Source organism: Muscardinus avellanarius (assembly GCF_963383645.1).
Source record: "Muscardinus avellanarius genome assembly, chromosome: 8".
NCBI classification, from domain to species: Eukaryota; Metazoa; Chordata; class Mammalia; order Rodentia; family Gliridae; genus Muscardinus; species Muscardinus avellanarius.
In genome coordinates this window covers 85,918,269-85,931,739 of record NC_137794.1, presented here as the reverse complement: position 1 = coordinate 85,931,739, position 13,471 = coordinate 85,918,269, and the positions used below count along the sequence as shown (strand labels likewise).

Sequence of the window (13,471 nt, the reverse complement as noted above, 5' to 3'; positions counted from 1 at the left end):
TTTCAGATAATAAGTTACAGAAATGGTAGCTGCTGGTGATAATTGATAGTCCATTCACAATTTCAACTCACTAATTATCACTGTGCCAAACTTTTTGTGGTAGATTTTTCCACTTTCAAACTTTCTAGACAATGTCTGTAGTTACCATGTGAGCCCAGTCCTACAATTACCAGTCCTACAATATTGTGGGTGAACATTCAAAAATTCTGCCCAGACATTAACGCAGGAGGTTTACCTGCTGCCTCTAAAACTAGTAGGAAATACAAACACTGAAGGGAAGGAAGGAGAAGTCACAGAAACACAGAAAATACATGGCATTTGTCAGTATCTTCACTCCTGGGCCAGGTCTGTTATGGGCTGAAGTATACGTTCCCAAATTCATGGTTACAGTCCTAATGCTTATTCTCAGTCTTTAAAGAGGTACTTGAGTTAAAAGTAAGGCATCAGGGTGGGCCCAATACGACCGATGACTTTTTAATAAGAGATTAGGTCACAGATAAACACAGAGGAAGAGCATGTGAAAACCCAGAGCAGAAGAGACCTCTGCAAGCCTGGCAGAGTCCCCCCAAAGAAACCTAATGCTGGGGTGCTTTGATTTTGGACTCCCAGACTCCAGAATGGTAAAACAATAGATTCCTATTGTTTAAGCCCAGCAAGGTGTGGTACTTTGTTATGGCAGCCCAAGCCAACAAATGCAATGTTGCAGAAGACAAAAATGGCTATTTGAAGATAAAATAAATGGAAGTTGAGTGTAAAAGAGAAGATGATTAGGGAGGTGTAATCAAAACTCAGATTTAGAATTTAGCAAATTGACAGAAATGTGTGCATGTGGCAAAGACATTTTCAAAACGTTGACACAAGTGGCATATGTAAACCATTTTATTATGTAGTGGAATAAACATTTCCACAATAGTTCAATGGTTTCGTTTTTCTATGACTTTTTCCTGCTTATTTAAAAAATATTCTATTTCCCCAATGTTGAAAAGTTGTATTGAAAAGTTGCACATTTAATTGCATCATAAATTAGTACTTATCTTTACCTTCCTCAATCTGGCGTTTACTCTTATTCTGAAAATAAACTCGTGGTCGATGAACTATTCTTTAAAACTTCCCCACTTAAAATAAGTTTAATGGCTTTCCTAAACCAAGGATAAAATAAAGCATAAATCAAAGGATTCATGGCTGAGTTATAATAAGCACACCAACAGCAAATTTCATAAATATAGGCAGGTGTGATAAAGCCCATGAAAGCATCAATTAATGTATCAACTGTATATGGTAACCAGGAGATTATAAAAGCTATCACTGTGACCCCCAGGGTTTTGGCTGCCTTCCTCTCTCTTTTTGCCACTCTGGCCTTGTAACTCTCTGTGGATGATTTTGCTTTGCTACTGCCTGTAGATGTTTCAATTTTTATAGCTTGTTGTTTAGCTACCCCAAAAATCTTCCCATAAAGAGTTATTATAACAATGGTAGGTATGAAGAATAACAGAAAATCTATCAAAACCCAATCTTGATTGACAACAATTTGACAGCCACCTACACAGTTAAGAGCACTTACTAAGTCCTCCATCCCATCATCACTGACACCCGTGTAGAACACAGCACCGCTGTAGACCAGAGGCAGCACCCAGGAAAGACCAATGCAAATCCCCGACACGGACACCGTGAACTTGGCGGGGTAGGCCAAGGGGTCGGTCACAGCGATGTACCTGTCGATGGAAATGAAGCACAGGTGGAAGAGGGAGGAGTAGCAGAAGGCCGCATCACAGCAGCTATGAAGAGCACAGAATTGGGCTCCAAAGTACCAGCAGCTCTCCACGGATCTGACCATGCTGAAGGGCATCACGGTGATCCCCACCAAGAAATCAGCACAGGCCAGCGAGGTGATAAGAAAATTGGCTGGAGAGTGTAGCTGCTTGAAGTGAAGAACCGAAGCCATCACCAGGAAGTTTCCAAACACAGCCAGCACAGCTCCAAAGCCAAACACCAAGTACAGAAGCACCCGCCATCCAGGCGAATAGGGAGTTTTGATACAAGACCCATTCACATTCTCATAGCAAAGCTGCAAAACTGGCTGGGAGAGGTTGCTGTCCATGGTTCTCCTGTTCAGTGCTGTGTTTCTGCCCTTCCCTGTGGTAGAGAATAATATTTTAAGAATTAAAATGCGTATCTGAGCAACTGCTTTGAAATATTGCCTCGAATTTTATCCATTTCCATTTTAATTATGGAAAAATTAAATATTTTAAATCTTAGAAAATCATTCTCTCTGTTTTTAATCATGTAATTAGTTCTGTACCCATGTCTAAACTTTATAGTTTATGCGAAACAAATCTACTTTGAATTTTCTTCAACCTTGGAATCACATTATATGAATAATTAAAAAAACGATTTAAATACCTGGTTCTTTACACTTATGAAAATTTACCTTACAAAAGATAATTACATATAATTACATATTCAGAAAGTCACCTTTTAATAGGCTTCTTCCTCCTCCGAGGATGTCTTAGGAAACCAGCCAATAACCTTCACTAATTCATCATTCCTCACAAGGAATCCCTGCAGAGTAAGGTGTGAATCATGGAAAAATATTTAACTTTCTCAATTACAATTAAGTTTTTCTATAAAACATGTTTCTCTGTGTTCTGCCAATAATATTACCTATTCCCAAGGCCCCATGCAAAATAGAAGTTAACAAGAGAAAGGACACTTGTTCAAAAACATGGAAAGAATTTATCATGACAATTTTCCAAATATAAACCTTTTTCCTTTTTTCTTTTATGGGCTCTCTTAACCTGTCATGGCATTTGACATTTGCTGTGTAAAGTCTCATTTTATTGAACACAGATATTTTCAGGGGAGAAGTGAAGACCCTAACAGGTGTCTGCATGCCCTGCCCTCTAGCTCAACATATGTTAGACTCACCCACTGCTAGACCACCCTCTTGCCAGCTGCTGAACCAATATACCATGGCCACAATGAGGGCAAGGAAAATGACCCAGGCATCTGCAATTTTCATGGGCCTGCCACCTCAAAGGCAGACAAATGACCCCCAGGAAATTTGCAGTCTCCATAACAGGAAGCATTGGTACCTAGATTACTTTGGCCATCAAAGACTACTACCCTGGGGTGAAGACAACAGCCTTTGTGTAGGCCTGAAACTACAATACCTGTAAACTCTCTCTGTGCTGTATCGGGCTCTCTGAAAGGGTGGGAGAGGATGGCCCGGTTTTCAGGGTGAGAGGAGGAATTTGGTTGGCCCCAGGTATCAGGCGTGGGATAGCAGGTGGCTGAGAATCCACCTGGAAACAAGGAACATTGTATAAATAGGACCACTGGTGATTTGAGGTTTCAAGCATCTGGTACATATTCTGTTGTACTTTTGGACTTAGTTTTAAAAAACACAAATTCAAGCCAGGCATGGTGGCTCAAGCTTGTAATCCCAGCGCTTGGGAGGCTGAGACAGGAGGATCGCATAGGTTAGAAGACAGCCTCAGCTACTTAGTGAGACCCTGTTTCCAAATAAAATATAAAATAGGTCTGGGAGTATAGCATGGAGGTAGAAAAGCCTCTGGGTTTCACCCCCAGTACCACAAAACACACACACACACACACACACACACACACACACACATACACTTAAGGACAAAAGTAGTAAGAAATTCGAGATTGGTGTGGTTGTACACACCTCTAATCCCAGCTACTCAGGAAGCTAAAAAAGGAGGATTACAAGTCTGAAGCCAGTCTTAACAACTTAGTGAGACCTTGTCTCAAAAATAAAGAGGGCTGAGATGTAGCTCAGTGGCAGACTAATTGCCTGGCATTCATGGGTCCCAGAGTTTGATCTCCACTATTAAAAAAGAAATTCATACCCCAATCACAGGGATCTGTACCTCTCTACCAGTGATAAGCCCCCAGGAATACCTGCCTATTTAAATTCAGATATTAAATGATCTCTTTGTAATAGCACCTCCACAATGAAGCAAAGAATATCCTACTTGGTGGTAACTACAATATAGCCAGGCAGGATGGAGCAGGAGCTGAAGGCCAGACAGTTGTGACAATAGCTACTTTTATTGACCCAGAGCCTTAGTGGAACTCTGTTATCAGAAATTTATGGAACTGAAGAGGAAGATTAAGAACTGAAGCTCCATAACAAGATTTCAGGTCTTAGAAAAATAGTTACCCTTGATCTCATAAAGCAACTGTCAAGTAGGAGGTGATAAGGACTTTTTTTTCCCTCCACAGCTATACATGCAGTATTTCAAAAGAGAAATCTGATCTGCAGTTTTAGATGATATTAAAATTATATTAGATAAAAAGTAGAAAGCATATATTAAAGGTGTAACATGAAAACAATTATCCCATTTATCATATAACAAATTCTTCCTGGTCATGCTCTCTTACCTATCTTGATCTAAATTCTCAGACCTAACTAGTTCTCACCACACTTTCATCCAATGACCTTATTTTCCTGTTTTCTGAGAACATAAAATATGCAATTTAAAGACCGAAAGGATGAAGAGGCAGGAGTTACGGGTAATTTTCAGGTATAGTATAAAGAAGAGGAGAACATTGGGAGGGAAAGATGAGGTGCTAGGTATACACCAGCTGGATCAAAATGAAGTAAGTTCTTTAGCAGGTAGGGTGGTCACTGTTTTCAGCTCAGAAAAGAAACTGGGACAGAGATAGTCAATTGGAATTTCTCACAGGCTAGTGTGTTTGAAACCATAGGAGTGAATGCAATTGGCCAGTACATACCTGCCACAGTGCCGAGGCTGTAAAAGACATAATTTGTTGACTGAATTAGAATGTACACAGTGAAAAGAGAAAAAAATCTAAGGAGAGATGACTTCAAAGTTATGCCTGCAAAAGAAAGAGTGGGAAGAAATACACATGGAAAAATAGGAAAAGTGGTCCCAAGTTCCCCACGGGATAAAACTATTCTAAAAAGAGGGTGTAGCCAAGATTGTTAGATGGTGTAGATGTGTCAATTTGAATAAAAACTGAGAATCTTTGATTGCCATCAACAAATATGTTACTGATGAGCATAATTAGACTTCTAGTGGAAGATAGAGACAATCTAAATTACAATTTGAGAATAAATGGGAATAGGTAGGAAAGGCAAGTGAGTTATGAACAATGACTGATATTGTTTAACTGTAAGAAGGAAGAAGACGTATGTAAAAATAGCAGGAGACATCTCTTCAGATAGTATCCATGTTGCTGTTTTATTTTGTTTTGACTGATTTACTTATTTTTATATTAGGATGAGGTGAGAAAAAAAGCCTAATGAAGAATATGAGATCAAAGTTTGGGCTCTAACTAAATAAATTTTACTGCCAAGCAGGAAACCAATCAGACACAAATTTATCTAGACTCTGGGAAGTGCAATTTAATAGAGAAAAATCAGGAAGATTTCTTCACACCAGAGGACCATGATCTGCCTTTGTTCTTTATTAGGAAACCAAGGTCTAAGAGTGCTGCTCACTGACTAATGACAGCTGAGCTCATTGGTTAGGTTGGCATCCAATCCACAGGAGGTATCTGAAACCATAGGGGGGGGCAGCTGGCTTGGGATCCTCACATTCTATTAGTTTTCAATTGCTGCTGTGTTACAATTTTATTAGCTCACCAGAACACGATGCATTATAGTCTTACTGGCCTGGAGACCTAGAAATTGGAAATTCCAAACGTGTCTCCCTGGCCTGAAGTCAGGTGCCAGCACTGCTGCCTTCCTTCTGTAGGCTCTAAGGGAGAAGAGCGAATCCCTGACTTTTCTGGCTTCCAGCCATTCCATAGGATTAAAGTTCCATATATGTATGTATGGGAATGTCACAGTGAAACCCATTTTATTAATGTGAGTTAATACTCATAAGAAAAATAAATAAAATAATAAAATATATAATAATAAAATAATAAATAATAAATAATAAATAATAAAAGAAAAATAAATAAAATAATAAAATATAGCCAATAAAATCCATACCTAAAATATAGATTATCCCAGAAGAATAGTTTGACAAAGACAAAAGAACTCTCTGGTGATATTTCTATGCAAGTCTTTTTTGCTCATATGCAGATTTCTTGGCCGCCAGTGAGTGGAAAGACCTGGGTGAAAGCTTAAAATCTACATTCTTAACAAGTACTTTCAGGTGATTCTGGTGCTAATAATGCAGATGCCATTGTGGAAAAAATTATTTTACTTCTTTTTTTTTTTTTTTGGTGGTACTGGGGATGGAACCCAGGGGCCTTCTACCTCTGGATTACACTCCAAAACCTATTTTTTATATTTTATTCGGAAACAGGGTCTCTTAAGCCAGCTGAGGCTGGCTTTGAACCTGTGCCTCCCAAGCACGGGGATTATAAGCATGTGCCACCAAGCCTGGCTTCATATTCCATATTTAAAAATACCACTCTGGGCCGGGTGTGGTGGGTGTGGTGGCGCACGCTTGTAATCCCCGCGCTTGGTAGTTCGAAGCCAGCAGCGCTGGCTTAAGAGACCCTGTTTCTAAAAAAAAAAATAGGTCTGGGAGTGTAGTCCGGAGGTAGACGGGTTTCCAGGAACCCCAGTACCACCAAAAATAAATAAATAAATAAATAAATAAATAAATAAATAAATAAATAAAACTACTCTGGGCTGGAATGTGGCTCCATGCTTGCCTAGCATACATAAGGCTCTGGATGGGGTCCCAGAGTGAGTAAGCCCATTAGTAAAGCAAGCTTGGGCTTTTTCCCTTCTTCAAGTAGCTGACATGTGAGGTGGAGGGGTGTGAATGTAGAATGTTTGCCTAACATACACAAGGCTCTGGGTTGGGTCCCAGAACTGAGGGGGAAAAAAATTCACTCTAGTCTCTATACTGGGATAGTTGGTAGCAAAATGATCTGCTGTATTTGTGTGGGGCAGGAAACTGCTCTGCAGTGGAATGAGACTGGTGTATAACAGCCACACAAATTTAGTGGTCCCTTAGTGCTCTAGGTATTAGTTGTATAAAAAAAAAAAAAAGGAAAGAAATGATGCAGTGTAGATGTTATGTTATGAAAGGCTCTACTAGAAGAGCACATGCCATTTTTTTGAGTAAGACCAGGCTATTTTCAGTGAAGCCTAAAACACTTTTTTTTTTTTTTTGGAACATGGCTCTTGATGCGCTTCTGAGTCCCGGTGGCAATGGAATATTTGACCATACACCATCAAATGATAGTGTGTCTGAAACCATTCATTATGAGTTAGGTCTTATTGGATCTTCCAATAGAAACAACACATCTGAGACCAGGCATGAGCAAGGCTGCAGGGCACACAAGAACTGCATGAGCCCAGAGTTCATGTCACCTAACACCACAGCACCAGCACCCCTCCGCCTCACATGTCAGCTACTGGAAGAAGGCGAAAAGCCCAAACTTGGTTTACTAATGGGATTACTCAGTCTGTGAGCACAGGCTCAGAATCAGACCAGACAGCAGTTGTATTTTCAACTTGTTTAGCACTGGTCTTAGATTAGTGAAGAGAGGACAAACTTTACCACAGGTAAAACTTTGCTTTTGCCTGATTGGTATTAATAAACGACATCAGGAAGCTGTCCCTTCTAAATAAATTTTCTCTTTCTAAAACTTCACTCCTGGGTGTACTCATTCGAGTCATCCCCTCATGCCATCTTGGTTTGGGGCTGTATTTCTATTTTCTGTATTTCTATCTTTCTAATAAACTCCTTTAAATCTTCAAAAAAAAAATAAAACTTCACTCCTTCTGTTTTATTCTTTGTATAAACTATGTTTCTCTGAATGTCTCCTGAAATTTCTCTATGGGTCAGGCTCCCTGCAGCTTAGCTTAGCATTGTCCTTATGAAATGATGAAATATTGCCCATGGTGTGTGTGTGTGTGTGTGTGTGTGTGTGTGTGTGTATAGAACAAAATATAAAGGTCGGTGTGTGTGTGTGTGTGTGTGTGTGTGTGTGTGTGTGTATAGAACAAAATATAAAGGTCAGCTCCCAGGTAATTCCTGGGAAGATAATCCTTGCTGTACTTCTGGAAATTTTTTAAAAAATTTTCCAGCTCCAGAATTTAGTACATGGAATCCCTTCATAGCTTGCTTTCTCATCAGCAATTCCTTGTTTTTAATATTGACAATAAGAAAAACAAAATGCAATTCGGAAACCCCACATAGTAAGAATGTTACATAAGCAGTTTATACAAATCCTTTTGTGTACATAAGTATTTTTTAATCTGTATATCAGTCAAGTGGCTCTTTCTGCAGAACCCTAAAGCTTCCCCTGAGCCCTAATTTTTTATTAAAATTAAAATCCAACACAGTTTACAATAATCAAGCGGTCCTTTTGGCTAACAACTTGATTATGTGACCTCAGAAAATCGGTCTTACAAGGGCATGTTTGAAAGTTTCTCAAGTAAAACAGCCTTTTAAATTCTTTCTGTTGAAAATTATTTAAGACATGAAACAAAGAATATATAGTATTAGTCTGTTTCTGGGCTCTTTCATATTCAAAAGTTCTATTTTATGCCATGGTCATTTTTACATTAAAACCTAAATGAGATGTTCCATCATCATCTCTATTTCATAGGTGAGCAGCTAAGATATAAAAAGGGCAAGTGACTTCAGCATGGAGGAAGCTGGACGATAAAGATGAGATCCCAGGAAGGCAGCCTTGCTTAAGATGGCTGCACTGGACCTCAGTGAGACCTCTGCAGCCTTTGCAAATAAAAGAAATTGTCTGTTTTCAAAAATAAGCTTGCTGAGTACAATCATCATGATGAATCTTTGAGGGCTCACCTTGTATATTGGCACTTCAAATGAGGAGACTTAATACTAAGTAAGTTTACATGGACTAACATTTTTTCTCATTAAATATAAAATTATATTAAGTGAACCCTACCAACAGGCTGAAGCTGGACTTTCTTCAAAAATTATTAAGTGTGTTCTCTTTTAGAAAAACAAATGAAGAGAGTATTAGAGGTTTCTTAAATGTAAAAGATTAATGGACCATTATTTGATGGGTGAAAACAAAGAGTTGGTCATTCACTTGATTTTTAAATGCCTTTAAGTTAGGTGTGGTGGCGCATGCTTGTAATCCCAGTACCCGGGAGGCTGAGACAGGAGGAGCGCAGTTTGTGGTCAGTCTCAGCTACTTAGTGAGGCCCTCTGCAACTTAGTGAGAAGTGAGACCCTGCTTCAAAATAAAGAATAAAAAATAGGGCTGGGGTGTCTCACAAAGGTAGAATGTTTCCATCCCTAGTACCACACACACACACACACACACACACACACACACACACACACACAAGCTATAAGAAAAGTAGAAAAATAAGCAAGAAAAATTATATTGGAAGTGTGTTCTCTAGTGCAGATCTGGATAAGAGCTTAAAAGTATTACATGTCGGAATTTACTTCTGCAATAGTTCATCTGCAGATTGTGCTCTCATAATACAAGCGAAAAAATAGTCTATATTTTTAATTTTCCTCAGATTATTTTCCTTATTACCTATATATGTCAATGCAAGCTTACATTTGCAATCAGGAGAAAGAACACATCTGACGGAGACATCACTGACTCACCATCAAGGGACACAAACTTCGAGCTGCATCTGAAGAAGGGGAATAAGGGATCTTAGCTATGGTCATCTGAAAGGTGACCAGTAGACCTGGTCCTGGACATTATGGTGTGTACCATCAACAATTACTCTGCCCCAAAGACTTCATACCCTTAAATACTCTCAACTCTAATTAAAAGGTATTAGTGTACAAGTATGAAACAGCTTAATGTTGTATAGAATATTTTTAAACTGGTTCATTTAGAAAATGAATACATAGCATGTTTATGTAACTGTTTACTTAGTTATCTTTTTATTTCATAAACAAGATTTTTACAGAATAGCCTGTGAAAATCATCTTCTTAAACAAAAACTCAAGGTTTTTGTTTAAAGACTTAAGAAATAAATTGCCCTATTATTTTTCAAATATTTATTGTATATTGAAACACACATCATATTTTTATTAAAATTTATGTTGATTGGGAAATACATATTTGATGAGAAAATTGGTGCTATTTCTAGAGTGTATAATACCATTTTGAACATTAACTATCTCTGATTATATTTGGATCACTCTATTTTTTATATTTTAAATTCCAAATATAGTCATTGCCTAGATCAAAGTAAGAACTCAAAGGTGAAATCATGCTAATTTGAACTTGCCTTTTAAATAAAATCCCATTTACTTCTGAAAAGAAAAATATAGAGATCAATTTTTTATTTACATGCATATTCTACAATAATAAATTATGTTCTCCAAAAGTAACATGTTCAATCATATAATCATTTGTGACACAGTATCTATAAAATAGAGAGGAAGAGTTGCCAAAGTTCAGAAAGTACAAAGTTCAAGTGTTTTCAGATTTTTTTGTGTATGTGGTACTGAGTTTTGAACCCAGAGGAATTCTACCTTTGAGCTACACCCCCAGTCTTATTTTTTATTTTTAATTTTAAACAAGACATCACTAAGTTGCAGAGCATAGCTAAGTTGTCGAGGCTTGTCTCAGATGTATGATTCTCCTTTTTCTGTTTCCCAAATACCGGTACTACAGATGTGTGCTAAAGCACCCGGCTTCAGATGGTCTCTAGTTATTAAAGTTCAACATTCCAGTTCTGCATAAAGTCCTCTAAAAGGACTCATGCTCAACTGAGCCAGTGGGACATTGGCTATAAAATCCTCTTACATTTAAAAAGGTCTCCAGAATGTAAAATCTCATATTTTCTTCTCAAGCAAGATATACTTTAAAGAAGATTTTTGTCCCCAAAGACTCTCACTTTAAAGTTAGGCAGCAGCTTTGTGTATTTTGGACAACTGCACACTGATCAAAGTGTGGGAGAAATTATAGAACTTCACACAATTTGAAAAGACAAGTAGAAAATTCAGAGAAGGTAGAAAATCAGAGATCCATTAAAGATTATCAAGTGGGAAAAATCAACAAATCTTACTCAGCTATCACTAAATTCTAAGAAATATAAAAACACATAAAGATGAAAAATGGCTTTAAAACAACTGTTGAATGTAAGTTTTTACTTGGCAAAGGAGTACACCTGCCTCTCTCAAGATTCAGGTGTTTATTTCTGCACTTGACTTTGATTTTGAGTTAGTTTTGAAACTCCAGTGGCAGTGATATTTTAATCTCTATCTGCTTCTCCAGAAAATAAATTAATTGTTGACTAATCTCTCCTTAAGACTTTGCCACTCACAATGAGTTTTATTGCCTTCCTAAACCAGGGGTAAAAGAAAGCATAGATCAAGGGGTTCATAGCTGAATTATAATAAACACACCACACTAATATCTCATAAACATAAGGGGGAGTTATGAAATTCATGTAAGCATCAATCACCGCATCGATAATGTATGGTAGCCAAGAGACAAGAAACGCTGCCATAGCAATCCCCAAAGTTTTGGCAGCCTTTCTCTCTCTTTTTTCTACTCTTTCTTTGTAACTCTCTGAGGAGGACTGAGCGTGGCTGGCTGTACTTTCTTTCTAGCCTGATTGCTTAGCCACCAAAAATATCCTACCGTATATAAACCCCATGGCGGCCGTGGGTAGAAAGAATAGAAGAAAACAAAGTAGAACCCAACTCTGATTCAGAGAAGCCTGACAGCCTCCCACACAGGTGAGAGCAACTACTAATTCCTCGATCCCTTCCTCATTGGCTCCAGTGTAAAAGATTGAAAAACTATACGTGAAGGAAAAGAACCAAGAGAGAACAATGCATATTCCCGAAACTGATACCGTGAACTTGGTTGGATAGGTCAGCGGGTAGTAACAGCAATGCATCTATCAATAGAGATGCAGCATAAGTGAAATAAAGAAGCAAAACAGAAGGACGCGTCGAAACACGTATGAAGTTTACAGTAGCTCTCCCCGAAGTACCAGCAGCTCTCCACCGACCTCACGGTGCTGAAGGGCATCACGGTGACTCCCACCAAGAAGTCGGCACAGGCCAGGGACGCGATCAGGAAGTTTGTGGGTGTGTGTGGCTGTTTGAAGTGAAGGATAGCGATCACGACCAGTAAGTTTCCAAACACCGCCAGGACAGCACCCAAACCGAGGACGGCATACAGGATCACGCGGGGGCCCAGCGAGTAAGGGCTTTTAATGCAGGAGCCATTCACATTCTCATAACAGAGCTCCACAGCTTCAGCTTGGGAGAAATTGTTCACCATCACCTTCTTGCTTGGGTTATATCAAAGCTCCCCAGCTCCCGATTTCAGCGATTGAAAACAAGAAAGATGGCAAGTCTGAAGGCTTCTGGGGGAGAAAAATAGTTCCAGTTAAAATCAAAGTAGATCTTATAAAATTTTTTTTTTTGGCAAATTACCTGTAACCTTTTGGTTTTTTCAGAAAGCATTCTTAAGTTTTTAATGCATTTAGAATGGGAATTGTTGCAAAAAAGCCATTAAAAACACAGTCAAATGTATTGTTAAATAAATGCCTAGCAGTGTAATTAGTCATATATTAATACATACATATTATATAAAATTATGGAATATAATTTGCTTATAATTAGAAAAGCCTTTACCTTTTCAAAGTTTCACCTGTAACTTCTTGAGTTGAGGAATAATTAGGCCATCAAAGGTTGAGTTTTATTTACTAAGTTATTTCCCCTGAGTAGCCACTTCAGAAGTAATAACAAACCAGAGTTCATTTATTTTTCCAAGAAGGAAGAAGTAAATTACCTCTTTCAAAGTATAATCTCAAAATCCCTATAGTGTGGAGTGTGAAGACTGAGGAAATGTTTACTCATAATAGCTTTAAACATACTTTGAAAATACATTTCTTTTGTTGCTTAATTTTTTAGAATTTATATTTTTTTATTTCTAACTTATTTTGGTTGGGATAGCTTGAAAGAATTTGAAAAATTATTTTATCAAATTGATACTAAATTGATAATAATTATAAAAGTGTTTTCCAGGATAATAGCCAGTTTGAGGGTCTAAAATCAGTAAGAAGTTATTAAAATAAGCAATAACTCATCACCTCAACCTTTTAAGCCAAGGTGGTGTATTTAGATTATCCATGTTTGAAAGTATAGCCTCACTCTCTCATCCAAGATTCAAATAGAGATCAAATCAGTTTCTAGGTATTTGGAGCTTATTCTTATATTGAGGCATATATAAAAGTTTAGGTTTGCAGAATTCACCCAACAAGTTAATAATGAACTTTCACTTTATTTTGCCATGAGTCAGTACAGCCTTGCACCTGAATCCTAATCTTTGAGCTAGAGATTGAACTGCTATTTTTTTTTTCCATTTACTCTATGCCATACATTCAAGTTCTGTTCAAAGTGCAGGGTCCTAGGAAAAGTTATATGGACACACGTAGGCATGTGTATCTTTTATCTCTAATTGTACACTTCTAGGTAATGAGGCTTCCCTAGTCTGAGTTTTAAATGATGCACGTGTGTGTGTGTGTGTGTGT

The 13,471-nt window shown here is 38.0% G+C and overlaps 2 protein-coding genes across 2 annotated transcripts; both read right to left on the bottom strand.

The window, feature by feature from the left end:
- Positions 1-1,063: 1,063 nt before the first annotated feature.
- Positions 1,064-2,098, bottom strand: LOC308266466 (trace amine-associated receptor 8a; the record flags this gene model as incomplete). Its single annotated transcript, XM_080700688.1, has 1 exon — positions 1,064-2,098. The coding sequence occupies one exon, from the start codon at positions 2,096-2,098 to the stop codon at positions 1,064-1,066; it is 1,035 nt and encodes a 344-aa protein (XP_080556814.1).
- Positions 2,099-11,173: 9,075 nt separating this feature from the next.
- On the bottom strand, positions 11,174-12,216 carry TAAR9 (trace amine associated receptor 9; the record flags this gene model as incomplete). Its single annotated transcript, XM_080700687.1, is given in 4 exon segments — positions 11,174-11,215; positions 11,219-11,530; positions 11,534-11,811; positions 11,814-12,216. Coding segments are annotated over 4 exon segments (1,035 nt in total).
- Positions 12,217-13,471: the final 1,255 nt, after the last annotated feature.